The 14,995-nt window shown below is 43.5% G+C and overlaps 1 protein-coding gene across 1 annotated transcript in view; it reads right to left on the reverse strand.

Moving 5' to 3' along the window:
* RUFY3 (RUN and FYVE domain containing 3) overlaps nucleotides 1–14,995 on the reverse strand; it is a 57,853-nt gene that overhangs the window by 4,542 nt on the left and 38,316 nt on the right. Inside the window, 10 exon segments of the mRNA XM_037392335.1 lie at nucleotides 315–342; nucleotides 1,645–1,724; nucleotides 3,539–3,641; nucleotides 6,592–6,711; nucleotides 10,216–10,292; nucleotides 10,295–10,315; nucleotides 11,057–11,224; nucleotides 11,864–11,944; nucleotides 12,676–12,768; nucleotides 14,879–14,948. Of these exon segments, the coding sequence (XP_037248232.1) occupies nucleotides 315–342; nucleotides 1,645–1,724; nucleotides 3,539–3,641; nucleotides 6,592–6,711; nucleotides 10,216–10,292; nucleotides 10,295–10,315; nucleotides 11,057–11,224; nucleotides 11,864–11,944; nucleotides 12,676–12,768; nucleotides 14,879–14,948 (841 nt within the window).

A 14,995-nucleotide genomic window follows, 5' to 3' on the forward strand; every position in this document is an offset into this window, starting at 1 on the left:
GAAAAGCACAGGGCAAAGGAACAGTAAAAGGGGATAATATTAGTTTAAAAACCCAACACGGTTGTGCTGAAGAGGCAAAATGAACTCACGGAGGTGCAGCGCTGCCAACGAAAAGCCTTTCTAATCAGATAAGCAGCGGTTTCCCCATTAGGGAATGATTGCAGCTACTGATTCTACAGCCAAATCCTCACCAAGGCAAAACCCGAAGGACAAACATCAGGATATGTGGGCAGGGAATATGCTGCAGCAACCCAGGAGCTCCCTCCATACCCCCTGCCCTTCAGTATTTCAACGCAAAAGAAAGAATCACTCACCTGCTCCTCCTGCGTGCTGCTCAGTAACCTACAAGAGAAGGACACCGTCACTTGGAGCTGGTGCTTCAGTCACCACATCATTTAAGAAAAAGATCTGGACTATCAAAAAATTCCTTCATCCTGTTTTTAAAACCCTACCCAGACAGATTTTTGGGCTTGCCTCTTCAAAACCACGCTCCAAGCCTGCCTGCACAAGAGGCGAGGCGTGCAGAGGCTCTGTCAAGCAGCGAAGCCAACAGGCACCGTGTGACTGGTGCTGCAGACGTACAGCGCTCCTGGCCCAGGGGAACAGGAGAAAAACTTGCAAGATGCCTTCAGAAGAGCAGAGGAAAGGGAGCATGAACATTGAAAAGGCTGCTTAGATGGTACAAATGCAGTTTAAAACTGGCTTTGAACTTATTACTGCAGAACAGCTGATCCCCTACAACTGATCCCGCAAACAGGCCGCGGTAACACATTTTGAGGCTTTCCAGATAAATCAGCAGCCTGACGCTCATATTGCTTAAACACTCAAGGTGAAAGGGGGTAAAAAGGCCTGGAAGTTTTTTAATATCTGATAAAACAGATTTGAATTGAGTCTATGCTATTTTTAAGGCAATACTTTTCTGATTAACTTGGCATTCAGTGCACTGTGTCAGAGCATGGTGTTTTTTCATTGACGTTCAGAATACTTCAAATGGTCTCCAACCAAAGTCCTCATTACAGAGCTGTTTCCCGTGACATTTTAAAGCACCTTTTCACATGTAAAACCAGATCTGAAACTTAGCTTCCAAATACTAAACAACCCTGCAACAAGAATCCTCCTCTGTAATATTCAGCTTAGAAACATGCTCCCTGAACTACATTTTTATACAACCATCTTCCTGAAAGTTTTCTTTCCCCAGCAGCTTCTGTTCTTGCCTAGAAGCCATTGTTCATCAGCTACAAATGCCATGGATCCACCAACCCTTCTCCTTTCCCTCACCAACAAAGGTATCTTCTTCAGACACGAGTACCAAAGGTCCAGATCTCTGCAGCATTTGGTTTACGAAGGTTCATTACGTGAGAAAAATCAGTGAACAGCAGATTTATACAGAAATAAATTCAAAGGGAAATGGGAGAGAGACAGAGCTTTTCAGATCCAGAGACGCTGGTGACAGGCAGTGGAACCTCCTTCTTCGAGACACACGAAAAAGCAGCAGGGAGACCTCAATCAAGGGCAGGAGGTTGAAAATCTTTCTTAGAAAGGGAAGTTGTGCTATGGAAACCTCCCAGCAGCAGCAGGTGTTAGACAAGGGAAGCAGGACTTAGAAAAAAAGAAGGCAAAAACATGATTTCTTTTCTTCCGTACTTGTGTGGCAGGACACTGTTCTCCTCTCTTAGTGGCTGTTTCAGTTTAGCATTTTCTTCCTGGATTCTGAGCTTCCCATCCTGTCAAAAGGAAACATTTATCCATCAGCTGACCTACATAAAGCCTCCAGTTTCACCCCTGCCACTGCAAAGGGAGGCTTTATGTGGCTATTTGGTGCATGCTGATCTGCCCCTCCTTGGCACAGCGGTGTATTGGGACATGTGACAGCATACACACACCAATCTGCCCTAGGAACAGCTCTACATGCTTCCCTTTTGCTGCGAACAAAAAATTGACTTCACATTTTAGAGAGGGACTCTTAAATGCGCCCAACGACCTCCCCTTTTACTAAGAGGCTGAAGAAACTTCACAGTCACCACTGTTTTAACAGCAGGGTTTGAAAAGGTAGATGGGCTGAATAGGCTTTTTAAAGACTGATCAGCGAGATAAATCCTCTCAGGCAGGAAAGGAAATCAATCCTCCCCTCCTCCCCAGCCAAGACCTCGGTCACAGCCTGCGCCACGCACGTAACGCAACTGTCAAAACCCAGCCTCCCAACTGCAAGTGGTAAGTGCTGGCAGAATCACCCACGCAAGCACTGCTCTTAAGTTGTGACTACAGCCTCAGTGGATCTCTTCCATTTCTCCAAACCGCCACTGGATCAAGCGTCACCTACAGGTTTTGTGGCAGATGAGAAGTCCATTCTGAAGCCGCTTTTTTTTTTTTTTTTTTTTGCACATTTTGCCCATGTGCTCCTTGTGGGAGCACCCTACTCGTGGCACAGCGCTCACCTACAGAGTAAAGGAGGATAACCCCACGCAGTAACCTGGTCTCAAAGCCAAGCTAGGCAGCGATGAAAAACAGCTATTCTGCCTTCGAGAGGGCTAACCAGCTTAACGATCAGATTAGCCGGTTTGGGCATTCCTTTTGTTTTTAAAGGCTAACTGCATTGCACTTCCCCAATTCCTTCTACTCTGTTATAGCTCTTCTGCCACAAGCAAACATGACTTTTTGATAAACGACTTATGATGCGTAAATGACTTCACGGATATCATGGGTAATATTGGTTTAAGAAAAAAAAAAAAAAGAAAAAAAAAAAAAGAAGAGAGAAAACTGAATTGTTCAAGCAGCCCTGGGCATCCCAGTGAAGGCAACTCCCAAGCACAGCAGCACATGTCAGAATCGCTGAAACAACCTCTGCTACTTCACAGTTCTCCTACTTGCAAGTTTTGTTCTCCAAAACAACTGTTTTACTGCCAATTCCCAGCAAAAGAGCCTGTTTCACTTTACAGAAAAAGCTGCAGAGCAGGTTTTCACTTTCAAAGGCAAATGTACTGCTAAAAAGGGAGTTTCACTTGGGGGTTATGAGTTTTATTCTCAAGATGAACACCATGCTTTGCTTTAAAAAACATTGAATTCTCTAATATGCAGCACTAGAACACCACCAAAAGATATTTGTGATGCCCTCAAGAGAGAAATTTCTCTTCAGGTTTTACTACTTACCTCTTTCAGCAGAATTTCCCTTATTATGATGCAGAAAAAAAACCCAAGCAAGCTGGCTTTTCATAAGATGTAACACGTACAGCATCTCTGCTGTATTACACGTGGTTTTATTTAACTAGTGAAGGAAAACTGCAATCACTGTCAAGATTTTGTCAGGTACCCAGCCTGTAAGAGGAAACCAGTGTTCCGGGATGAAGTGCAATGCCTGCAGTATTTTGTGAGGCTCACTCAATAAGCTGCCTATTTAGTGTGTTTAAAAAAGTGTTTCAAAGCTCCTTTGGCTGTGGCATGTTAACAATATAGATTTTATTGCCTAATAAAGCTCAGGAAAAGCAAACAAGCAAAATGAAACTATACTTCAAAGACAAGCCAAGAATAAAAGTCCTATTACCTGTCTTAGCCAATTCTTTGTGCCTTTTTTGTTGTCTTGGCTGCGTTGGTGACTGTGTGACCATCTGTCTCTTTCCCGCTTCAGTTCTAGTTCAAGATGGCTCCTAGAATATCGAGATGGAACTGGGATATAGGCTTTGGTTTTGTAACACATGGCATCGACAGCTAATGAACTATTTAACCCTCTCTTTACACTAAAGCAACTGAACCCCAACTCAAGAGCTGAAAACTGACTCTTGGGACAAAAAGTTGTCTTGCAGTGTGTTAAACCATAATATGGCAGAATGGAAAAGCTACAAGTTCTTCATCTAGTTCTAGCACAATTTTGTGGGAAATAAACCTGTTGGCTATGTCTGAAAGTCCTTAAAAATACTCAGTTATTCATCTGTTACAGAGCTGTTGATCAGCACCCTGCTCAGAAAGGCATTCTTTAACACATCGGCTGTGGGACAGGCTCTGAAACCAAAGCCTAGACCCTTTCCCAAAGCCATCCCCACAGGGTGGATGGCTGTTCCTCCCCGAGAGCTGTGGCAATGCTTCTGACACCTCACCTGAAAGCGGGGCTTGGTCCTCGCGGTGCAAGCGAGGGCTCAGGCTGAGGGCTCCTCACCGGGAGTACTCTGCAGCCTGCTCTGCTACTGATGTTGCTTGAGCCACAGTGTATGAGCAGGTCAGTACGCGGGCTTGAATAGGAGAGGCGAGCCCAGCAGGCTGAACACAGGATGCACACGCTGTTTTACGGCCTGCCATCAACTCCCTGGTCTAGCCTAACCTGCCACGAAGGGATGACGCATGCTCTTTCAAGACCGCTAGGCCGTCGGGCTGCTGATCCGCACCGGTACCGCAGCCCAGGCTTGTGTGTCAGTCCCCTGCAGTGTGTGCTGCGGTACAACCAGCCGGAGGGAACAAAGACACGGCTGAGCGCAGCACATTTGTATTCGGGAGGAAAACTAATCAGCGGGTCAAGGACAGATGAACGAGCACATCTAAGGTCCCTGATGCAGCCTGAAGCAGGCTGACGAGAAGCACGACTCTAAATCTAGCTGAGACTGGCAGAGCCTTTACTCTGGGCCACGAGAAAGCTCAGCGCCTCCACGACTGCTGCCTGCCTCTGCACAACAGCTGTGAAGCTCTTGGAGCACAAGGACCATCAGGGACTAGGTGCTAGAAATGCCGTTTTCTGAAATCATTACAAGAAAAGGAACAATCCCTGCGCCAACATCAAAGCCTAGGAAACTGAGTACCTACTGGTAAAAGTAGATACTTGTACTATAAAAGATTGCACTGTAGACTTGTACTATAAAACATCTAAATCCTTATTGCTATTAAAACCAAATTATCCATTATTACCCTTGTTAGTCTCCCTACCGCTCCAACAGCATTTTAAATAACTCATTACAACTGCAGCCTCATTAATTACATAGCGTAACTGAAGTGAGTAAAGCTGGTGGAGAGTCAGATCCAGGAATGAATACTTGCCTGTGTTGACATTTAAGAACTAAGCGACCTAGGGAATTCTTGTTTATAACTTGTTTTAAAACCAACACCACCACAGACACAAAAAGCCCTATTTTCTCTTAAAAGGAATGTAATTCAAGCAAGACTAGCCACCATCCACTAACTTACTGCTTTAGAAACTCAGTCAAATAAAGCAGCACAGCCTCCCAGTAAAGAGGCTCAATCCTTTTCATGCTGTCATCTTTATTTAGCTTGGGCGAGGAAGGAATCAGAAAAAGTCCAACTGATGCGAAAATAGACTGATTTGCAAACGTCCTCTCCAGGTAGCTACACTAAGTTAAACTGACTCTGTGCGAGGTGCATGTGTGGAGAAGACGCGTTCGTTCCCCCTTTATATCCAAGAACACTGCTGAGCTCACCCATGACCTCACATGAATTTCTGATAAAAGCCACTTGCTGGTTTTCTGGGTAGCTTCTGTAACTTCTCGAAAAAGGAAATAAAAAGCTGTGCCACGAAGGGGCCAAAAAAAAAAAAAGCATCCAGCAATGCCTCCACACAGTGACCTTACAACAAAGTAAAGATGCATCATGGCTGCAGAAGGAGAGACGCTCTTCTATTTTAAGATAAAAGAGGATTTCTCTGTTTTCCTGATACTGGTAAACTGATGACACTGCAAGGAAAAACATGATAGTTCTCGCCAGGTTCTCTACATGTGGTTTCCAACGCTTTGGTTGCCTCCCAACAAAACAGACCAGTTTCAACTGGGAAAAAAAAAATAATAAAAAAATCACAGCGTTGTTTCTCAAGACCCACAACCAGGATTGCTGCCCTTGCTCCAGATGCTTCAGCATTAGCTCTAGGCAAAGACTGAGCTCCTGCATCCCCATCGATGAGCAGTAAATCACTCGCTGTTAGTGTTAGTTTTAGATTCCAGATTATGGTATTACAGCGGAAAGCCTGACGCACCGCTAGACCTTGGAGAGATCTACGTTGTCCTCAGAGACCTGACTGTGCACCAAAGCACACATCCAGCTGCCATTCCCCGCAGGCTAACCTGCAACGCAACCTCAGTGCAGACCGAGCATCTACCCAGTGTCCCAAAGAGGTTTTGCAGCTTGGGGTGACCCTTGTCCCCCCCAGTCTCTAGCCCTGCCTGTTTTCAAATGAGATGGCTACTGGCAGATGCCCTACAAATCTAACCACAGCACAGAAAGCCCCCATGGACATTCCCATGTTCAGAAAAATATCCTGACATTTCATTTCCACCCAAGAGATATTCTGCAGCCTGCTTCTGATATTCCACCACCACCTAGGATTTATACTTTTGCTGGTGGTTTCTGCTGACCCTGTTGTTCTTTTGCATTTTCTTCCCCATTCAGTTTTTCAAGCTGTAACTTTAAAGGCACGCATGTCAAAAGATTTTCCACCTCACAAAGCATTTCGCCACCCCAGAGCTTATGCCTGCCTGGCGCCCAGCATGCCAGTTGCCTCTCTGACTCCAACCCCTCCTTCCTTTTGCCATCGCCCTGGCCTGCCTTCTCTACTAGAAACAGTAAGAACAGCCCAGAAATGAGATTAGAAAAGGATCTCTTCACCGCTGCCTGGAGAGCTCTTCCACTTCTAGCTGGAGGCTGTTGATTTTGTCCCCAAACTCCTGCTTGAAGAGCCGGTTGTCCTGCTGAGCCAACTGACGGTCCTTCTCTGCCTGTCGCAATCTGGATTTGAGCCACATGAACTTGTGATAAAAAACAAAAGCCATGGTGGGGAGGAAGACCGAGTTTAACCAACAAATAAAAAACCCAGTGAAAAGGTAAAGCCAAAACAAAAGGAATGTAAAAACAATGGAAAGGGGGAAAATATTTTAAAGAAAAGCAAGATGTAGGTGAACCAGGCAGAAGCTCTGATTTTCAATAGTTTTTATTCTATTACTACGGTTTACAGCCATTAGATGAAAAACATAAAACATCACTTTTATCCAGATTCAAAGCAAACCTCAAGTACACAGAATTTTAAGTCAAATTTGATTTTAATGTACGTTACATTTCAGCTTTACACATGTAACTGGAACTTGCAACATAGGTTAACTACTATAGTAAGAATTAGTGCATTTTCCTGGTCTCTTCCACAGATTGACGCATTGGCTCAAGCGCCCAGGCATCAGTGCACCAAAGCATTTCCACTTCGGGCCTGACATCAGAAACGGCCAGATCCTTAATTCTGTCTTATGTTAGCACTGCTGTGACAGCAAACAAAACCAGCCCAACCCCCTGTTTCTACAGAAGAAACCTGGGGAGGGGCAGGGGAGTTAACTGTTCTAACTAGCTATTTGGATACCTTGATGAAAGCGTCCACCTTTTTATTATTATTCTATTTATCTCCAGGTAGTTAAAATGACTTTCTAGTAAAAGGTTACCGAAGGTTAAGTTTATACTCTCAAGCATGCGACTTGGCCGCTGCGTAGAGATTTGAAATGGCTCTCTGAGTCTGCTTGGGTGCGGGAGTCCGTTAAACAAGTGAAGCGGTGGTACACGCTTGTGTACAGGGGAACTAGGCTGAGCCTCACAAATTTTTAAATGTGCCTGGTTAGAATCAGTAGCTGTTCTTTCCCCAGCTGCATTTCAGCCACATTTGCCACCTGCTGCCCCAAGGGGCACTGTCCCGCAGGACAAAGCGAGAACTGGCCCCAAAGAATTTTTACAGGCATCTCACCAGAGCAAAAAAACCCACTTACTCAACACAGAAAACCCCCAAAGGTCATCTTCTCGAAAGAAAAAAAAATATCTCTCTAGGAGCACTTATAACCTAAAGCCTGTGACAGGCCAGCACGGTGAACTTCTGTGGCCACAGGGAAGGGGATATCAGTTTATAATAGTCCAAGCTACAGTTGAAGTTTTGCACTGGGGTGTTAAAATGGCAATTATTATTCTTATCGAGAGCTGTTCCCAAGCTTTAGCTGTTCTTTCATTAGCAAATTCCATTTGTATCGATCAACAGAAACTCAGAAGCAAATGAAAAAAGTGTAACAGTAAAAGGCAACTCTTCCTTTTAAACCACTAACTACTCAGACAAGGAATGGTCAAGTACCAAATTACCGTTTCCACTCCCCACCACTGCACATTTTGTTCCTTTCTTCTTCTGTTTTTTGTTTGGTTTTGTTTCTCTTAAACCCTAGTGTATAAAGATCAGATCATTTTTTGTAAAACGTGTAACTTCCCTTTCCAGGAAGAGGAGACACCTACCAACACACCTCTCCTCAGCTTCCTTCAGTCAGGAAGAACCGCAACGTATGTCTAGAGGGAATCATGGCAGAGGTAGAAGGCAATGCAAAGATAAGGAGGTTTCCACTGAACTTACCACTCTATCATGTTACTCTAAGACACCTAGCTACTAATTCTGGACACATGAAGTTTAAAGGAATAAGGGTAAGTCCCCACCCTCCCACCAAGTCACTAAGGCAAGGTCGTTGCAAGCAGTCTCGGTTACAAGAGGGCTGGTCCTCATGGTGATGAGCTATCGAGTCGCGCCCGTTTGTCTCGGACGCGGGGCTGAACCCACAAAACAGAAGTGAATGGGTAACGGCTTGGGGTACGTACACGACTACTTTCAACAACTTCCAGGGATGCATTTTTTTTCATCTACTTCACAAAATGGGTAACACAGAAAACTAGTTGACTTTCCAGAGCTGGCCAATCTGAGAGTGGCTTGACCAATGCACCTAGCATCCATAAACACTGAAGACTTGTGCTGCTGTATACCGTATGCATCACCAGGATGTACAGAGCCACATATCTCCCACTCCTTATGCTTTTCTGGTGTGTTTATTGGCCAACTCATTGGTACTTTAACACAGTTTAAATGGCAAAGTTAGGGATTTTTATACCCGACTCTAAATCTCTGAAGAAAAACTCACTGATTTTAAAAATTCAGCAAATTCCAAATCAACTTTAGGTGACAATTAACATTTTAACAGTTGCTTTTAGCAATTCTCAAGTTCTCCCCTCATAAATGAGTTCTGATGTCAGAGCTGTGAGGTGACCAGACATAAAAATGTCTAATGATGCTTCTGGATCAGTTTGTTTGCTGCACTATTTAGGGTTTTTGCCTGTTTCACCAAATCCTTTTCACTGTGTAAATAAGTCAGAAGGAGGATGATGAGAAAATGGAAACATAAGAACAGCGAGACAAAAAGAGCAAATCAATTAGCTGAGTAGACATCATAAAACATTTTAAAATACAAGTTTTCTACAAACAAAACTACCTATTTTTATCATGAACTATTCACAAGATAAATCCTAAAAACGAGAGCAGCAATTTAGTGCAGTGCCCTACTCATTAAAGGAGTCCCAGACAATCCACGCTGCTGAGAGCTACGCTTTCCCCTGATTTTCTCAGAGCTAGCATGACAGTCAGGGTCATTCGCAGAGACTGAAGTTCTGAACCTCTGGCCAAACCGCTACAAAGCCTGGCTTCCAGAACAAGACAAAAGGGGAATAGGAGCACTGCTCCTTCTCGAATCAATCTGACTTTGACACTGAGGCCTCTCCTAATTACATAAGGGTTAGCAATATGAGAGCAACACGGTCATTAGGATGGAACTTGTCCCAGTCCAAATGGATATTACATCTCTGGGCTATCCTTTATCAACTTCCAGTGACAGCCAGGCTGCCCTCTCATCTTCCTCTGTTTACTTTCACATGAGGATTTTTTTCAAGCTCATCTTCCTCAGAAAGTACAAGTTCATAATGAGAATAGATTCAGTGGGGTATTTATTTTTTCTAAACAGTACCAGAAAGATCTGGAATAACCAAGCACCTCTGAGCCTAGCCTCTGCAGCACGCTTGTCCTTCCTGCTCCCACAGTCATACTGTTATTAACAGTCAAGCACTGTTCTCAGCTCCTATTTCTAAATTTTACCACTGTTATCACTGATAGCGATTGACTTGTAATGGCTGGATAACATATAAAAGTGCAGCTGAATTAGATAAAGCTGCTATGTGAATTACTGATTTAGTGTATATTCTTTTCTAGTGGAAGCCCATCCTGAGCATGCAAAACATTCTTCCTAATAGTATCTCAAAAATCATAGCTCTCCTGACGTAGCTCTATTAGCAGTGGCGAAGCCAGCACTCAGACCTCTCACTTGGTCCATTTGGGATCACTGGGACACTACCACTAGAAATACACACACAATTTGTAATCGTAAAAGTTCCATTTTTTACCTTTGTTCAAGCTGTTTGATGGTGGCAGCCATCTGATTTGTTTTTTCTTCCAAACGGCTGTTTAATTTCACTCTTCTGTTTCACATCCCATGTCTGAACTCTGGGAAAAGGAGCATAGTGGGGGTTTTTGGCCAGTAGCAGTATAATCAAAACAAGCTGTGATAAATCATGTGGCACGTGAAAACGAAAGGGGCAGAAGCCAAGAGAGCAGGGAAAGGTGTTCAAAAACAAATGCCAGGTCAATGTTGCAAGGCAAGCGTCTTGCCAAGTGCAGGCTACATCTAGACCCCGTGAGAGAGCAATACCATGATCAATGAAGCTTCCCGTATAATACATTAATGCAGTACCTGCTAACACTATTTAGCTGTTTTGATAGAATGGTTGGCCCAAGGAAAGCAGAAGCATTCTTTCCTGTCCGAAAGTTTATTTTAGGATTTCCTCCTGAGCATTTTGTGTGACTTTTTGTCTTAAGTCTGCTTTTGTCATCATAGACTAATGTACATAATTGCATCATTTACCTTCAAATACTAGATTGTACTGGAACAGAAGCTACCGTGGCTCGGTTTTTATACCATAAAAGCACAGAAACTGCTTTCCCTGGTCACACACACACATTTCTGGACCATCATGAGTCTTTCTTCAGAAGAAACTGCATTTTCCTTTAAAACTCCCCCACATTCAATTCTTCAAGTACCACGGCTTGCTGCAGCGAGACGGAAGTACGCTGTATAGCCTGCACCCCTTACACACCTAGCATCTTTTAAACAGGCAGGGGAAGAAAATATCAAGAGCTATCACTTTTATCCAGAATTTACCATATTTGATTTAATTACTTCCCTACCTGCAGCTTGAAAGAGAGTTCATGCTTTAGGGCCCTGAGATCATCCAGTTGCTGTCTGAGTGCCACCAACGCATCTTGCTTCTCGCAAACATCTTTCTCTAGCATCTTCATGGCTAGCTCCATCTCCTGTCGCATCCCGATCTGCGCCTCCAGCTCTTTCTCCACATCCTGGAACATACGGGTCAGTCAGCATAGCCAGCCAGCTTTCCTCACCACCCAGGACAACCACCCTTAACTGGTGCTCCCGCCAATGCAGTCACTACCTAGACACGTGCTGCACTGCCACAGCGTCACAGTTGCAGAGCTGGCCCATCACTGACAGTTAAGGACAACAAACGCACATTTTCAGTCCAGTATTAAAGCAATGTAAACAGCATCACCAGCAAGGAGTCAGAAAGTACTAGACAGGCCCACCTTTCTGATGAAGAGGACCAGCAAAAAGCTGGCAGAGTTCGTCTTCTAAAAACATTCTGCACAGGCATTTTTCTCCCCACCAGCTGAATGCACTATATTCAGCAACAGTTCAGAGAGCAGCAATATCCTTTTCTCTGGCAAGGGGGATATCTCAGACCTCGAAATGCAGCTCCATGGCTCATTTCAAGAAACAGACCTCACACTGATCAAGAGCCACAAAATTAACATCGCTTCTGACAAGACTGTCTCGAATCAGACTGAAGCAGGCAGGCAAGAACGATAAAAAAACCCTGGCCAAACATTTTCAGAAGCGATTGTCTGACATGGAGTTACTACGTGAAGCTCCAAGCTTTCTAACTTCATCAGCGAGCTGCAAGCTCACACAGTCCTTACCAGCCGCAGCTGAGTCTCCTCCTTTAACTGCTTCCGTGCTTCAGTCAGCGCATGTCCATCAGCAGTTCTGTCTTTAGTGACCTAAGTTAATGAAGACACCCAGTTAACTTGCCATTATATACTAAACCTCACATTTGCTGATTATTTGCTTCTCCCAACACTTCAAAAACAGGTTCTGCAACTATCAAAACTCAGAGCTCCGCTCAGTTACCGCAGCGTGCAGCTCCCATGGGAAATGTCTCTACCTCCCGCCCTCTCTCTCCAAGTGCTCAGTGCAGTGCAGTGGATATGAATTAAACGAACAGAACTTTCACAATATACTAAGTACGGTTACAAAAACTTCAGAAAAAAATCTTACAGGTTTTAAAATTCAAAACAGATTCTGCCATAGTTACTAGCACTTCCAACAAATCCACCAAAAAATATTATAGATCCTGCGCCTTGATTTCTGAAAAGGGTAGCATTTCAGGCCAATACAGCAGAACTCCTATATCCACCTTTTTCTGCCACCCCCTCAGGAAATCATCCTTCCTCCTGTCCCTTCTGACACCTCTGCTCAGCAAGCCACGAACATGCTGTGTTACCTCTCGGCTCTGTGCGTGCTCACAGTTTAATCAGCTACAGCCGGGCAGGATTTACTGTGGCCAGGGTCCATCTGTTACCTTCCGCAGAAAACCCACCTGGAGTCTTACCTATTGTGGGTTTTGTGTGAGATACAGGAAATAAAGACTCTTCCAAACACCGACTTCTCAGTTGAATTTGGGTTGGGACTGCCCCAAAGGTTCAGTACTCATTCACATACATACACCAACCTTACGACTGGACTCCAAGATGTAAGAACTTTCTTCTTTAACACGTTCCATCTCTTCTTGCAGTGTAATAATCCTGTTGTTTGCAACCGCAAGCTATGAGCAAAACAGAACAACAGGAACATATCAAAAACATACTTGACCCATTTTGCCCCCCCCAGATATATTTTCTACACTATTTGGTTTTTTTTTTTTACACTCAGAATTGGGGGCGGGAGGGGGTGGGGAATATTTGGAGTAGCAAAAAGTTGTCTCTACCATGGGGAAAGACAACCTGAAAAAGCATCGATTAGTGCAAGCGTGATGAATTTCCAGTATCGGCTAAAACAGAGACTTTCCAACCTATTCTGATTCCTGTCTTCCAATAAAGTTATTGACTTCTTCAGGTTTCTACCTGCTAGATGCAGTGTTACACAGTTAGTGCAGCTCAACAGAAATCCTCACTCCATTTCCTCTCCTTTGCCAAAGATAACAAAAAAGAAAAATGCGAGCACACAACAGCCAAGTTTTGTTGACTTCCAGCAACTGAAATATATTACCAGAGAAGAAATACTGGCATGGGTTTGCTAAAGCTTTGGTAGTTGGCATACACTGCTAGGTAGAGCATCCAAGATGTAAGAAGCTCAAGCATTTGGGCAGGAGAAGCACAATGAGAACCTCATCAGAGGAGGAATATCTGGCTGGAAACAGAGGAACACTAGCACACACCACCCTTACGAAACAGGACATCTGCCTGAGAGGGATCCCCAACGAAGACATCACCGCAGACTAACAGATTCCTTTACACTAACAGAGTGTGCGGTCAAAGGCCAAAATAACTTAAGAAAACCCCTGGCTTTGCAAATCATAACTTACGTAAGCCTTGCCCACAAGAAAAGCTCAGTGACATTCCAAGAGATCAGCAATGTTATTAAGTGACAAATCCAACCAGAAACTACCCTGACAAAAGTGCGAGTCTTTGGTACAGCTCAAGCCAAATACACAAATTGATGTGACATGTGATGCAGTTCATTAACTACACCCTGCAAATCACCCTGATTGGCACAGCGTGTTCCAGCACCACTTAAATTCTTACTCTGAACAGCATGCAGACTTTGCTAAGGTACAAGCAAGTAAATTATTAAAAATTAAAAAATACTTCAGTGAACACTCAATTAATTTCATGGGTATCACGCCTCACAGGCACACCACTCATACTCTGCAGGTAATAAATCCAAAGCCACTTATTATAGCAGCACCGAGAAAAGCAGCCTCTGCTGCAGACCACCTTTTGAAAACTAAAAAAATATTTCAGTTGTAAAAAATGTTTCTTACTCCTTAATTGCAAAAGTGGATATGCTAATTTCCATCACTAAAGCTTCACATCATTTGGAATACATCCATTACAGTAAGTGTTCAATAACCAGACACCCACAGACATCTTTTAATGAGGCTGAACAAGCAAAAAAGAATGTCTGTTTCATATTTGTCCTGCAAGAGCACCTAGACAGCCCAATCAAAATCATTCTGCTAAGTGACATGCGGCAGAGATACTGTAAAACCATTAGGATGAGACCTGCTATCACCCATCTGTCAGGGAACTGACCCCAAAAGATTTCACTGCATTTGTGACATTACTCATGAACTGCAAGACCCATTTTAAAACACAGGTTACGCCTATGACTCGTGTACCAACCCTTTTTCATGCTTAGACTGAACATTTTATCTATTACTATAAGTTTTCCTTTATTTCTTGCAAATTGTGACAGGCTAGAGAAAAAGTTATTGAAACCTTTCAATTAACTCTCTTTCCTTTGTAGTCAGCTTCTGCACCTGTCAAAGTAAACAGACATCTCAAAATTTCCCTTGTCATGTCTGGACATTTCATAACCTACATCAGCTGTATGGCATTGAAAATCACACCCACTTACAATTTATTCTAAGACTTCTCTAAAAATCAGAAAGCACCCAAAGACTGCAGAAGGATAAAGTGTATTCAGCAGCTTTTTTTTTTTTTTTTTTTTTTTAACATAAACACTCAGCTGTCTTCCCACTTTGTGCTTAGTAGCAACAGCCAATGTAATTCCTTGGCAGGTCAGTTATTCCAGTTCCATCGTTAAACACTCATCATTATGTACACCAGAAATATGAAAATAACTCCTCCCTTAGCCTTTAGGAATTGGGGATTAAAAAGGTAAAACATCAGAGGATTGTTTATGACACTTACCTCCTCGGTTAGTTTAGTGTTGGATTTTTCTAAGGCATCCACCTTGGCCTGTAGGTTGTTTACTGTAGCACTGTTGAAAAGAAAAAACCCTACAGTAATTCCTTCTTTTTTAAAATC

Source organism: Falco rusticolus, chromosome 1 (genome assembly GCF_015220075.1).
Source record: "Falco rusticolus isolate bFalRus1 chromosome 1, bFalRus1.pri, whole genome shotgun sequence".
NCBI classification, from domain to species: domain Eukaryota; kingdom Metazoa; phylum Chordata; class Aves; order Falconiformes; family Falconidae; genus Falco; species Falco rusticolus.